Source organism: Halyomorpha halys, unplaced genomic scaffold (genome assembly GCF_000696795.3).
Source record: "Halyomorpha halys isolate HHAL.00 unplaced genomic scaffold, Hhal_1.1 Scaffold615.1, whole genome shotgun sequence".
Taxonomy (NCBI): Eukaryota; Metazoa; Arthropoda; class Insecta; order Hemiptera; family Pentatomidae; genus Halyomorpha; species Halyomorpha halys.
The window spans coordinates 46,417-46,935 of record NW_027105445.1 but is presented as its reverse complement, the minus strand read 5'-3'; the positions used below and the strand labels follow the sequence as shown (position 1 = coordinate 46,935).

Sequence of the window (519 nt, the reverse complement as noted above, 5' to 3'; positions counted from 1 at the left end):
TTGAGTCAAATATGATATCAGAAAACAGATGAAGATTAGTAGTAAATATGAGAAACATAATAATATAAATATGTACGTTTGTGTTATATTATATTATAGTGATATTATTTAATTATAATATTACTAATCACTTACCGATACAATAATATTCGTTTCAGCTCCGCCGCTGGTCCGGCCCAGGTCGGCCTTCGGTGGCATGGAACCGGGGTCTCGTCCCAACTCTGCCAAGCCCGAGGCTAAGCGCATGCGCTTCCAGCCCCCTACCCCGGAAACGCTCCTCCAGATCAAGCAGGCACTGGACGAACTACCCGTGGTAAGGAAAATATTAAACCTATTTTATAAAAGTACATATCTAAGGCAAAGAGGTATAAAGGTTTTAGCAGATCTCGTTTATCGACTTCCACTTTACTCGAGAAATAAAGTGAGGCGTATAGCTTCAAAACAAGCTTCATTCAAATTTACAAAACTGTCAGGAAAAAGAAAAAAACTTCCCATTCACAAATTTTTGTTATGTGTATC

The 519-nt window shown here is 38.5% G+C and overlaps 2 protein-coding genes across 6 annotated transcripts in view; one reads left to right on the top strand and one right to left on the bottom strand.

Annotated features, from left to right (window-relative positions):
• LOC106684781 (uncharacterized) overlaps positions 1 to 273 on the bottom strand; it is a 67,279-nt gene extending 67,006 nt beyond the window's left edge. The window contains exon 1 of one of the 2 annotated variants that reach the window (XM_067051317.1): positions 136 to 273. The gene's annotated coding sequence lies outside the window, so the exon portion shown is untranslated. The remainder of the gene's footprint in view (positions 1 to 135) is intronic. The other variant, XM_014427052.2, reaches the window with a different exon arrangement.
• Positions 1 to 519, top strand: part of LOC106684784 (uncharacterized) — an 18,579-nt gene that overhangs the window by 12,757 nt on the left and 5,303 nt on the right. For all 4 annotated transcript variants that reach the window (XM_014427056.3, XM_024362817.2, XM_014427057.3 and 1 more), the window contains exon 3: positions 159 to 313. In XM_014427056.3, the coding sequence (XP_014282542.1) occupies positions 159 to 313 (155 nt within the window). The remainder of the gene's footprint in view (positions 1 to 158; positions 314 to 519) is intronic.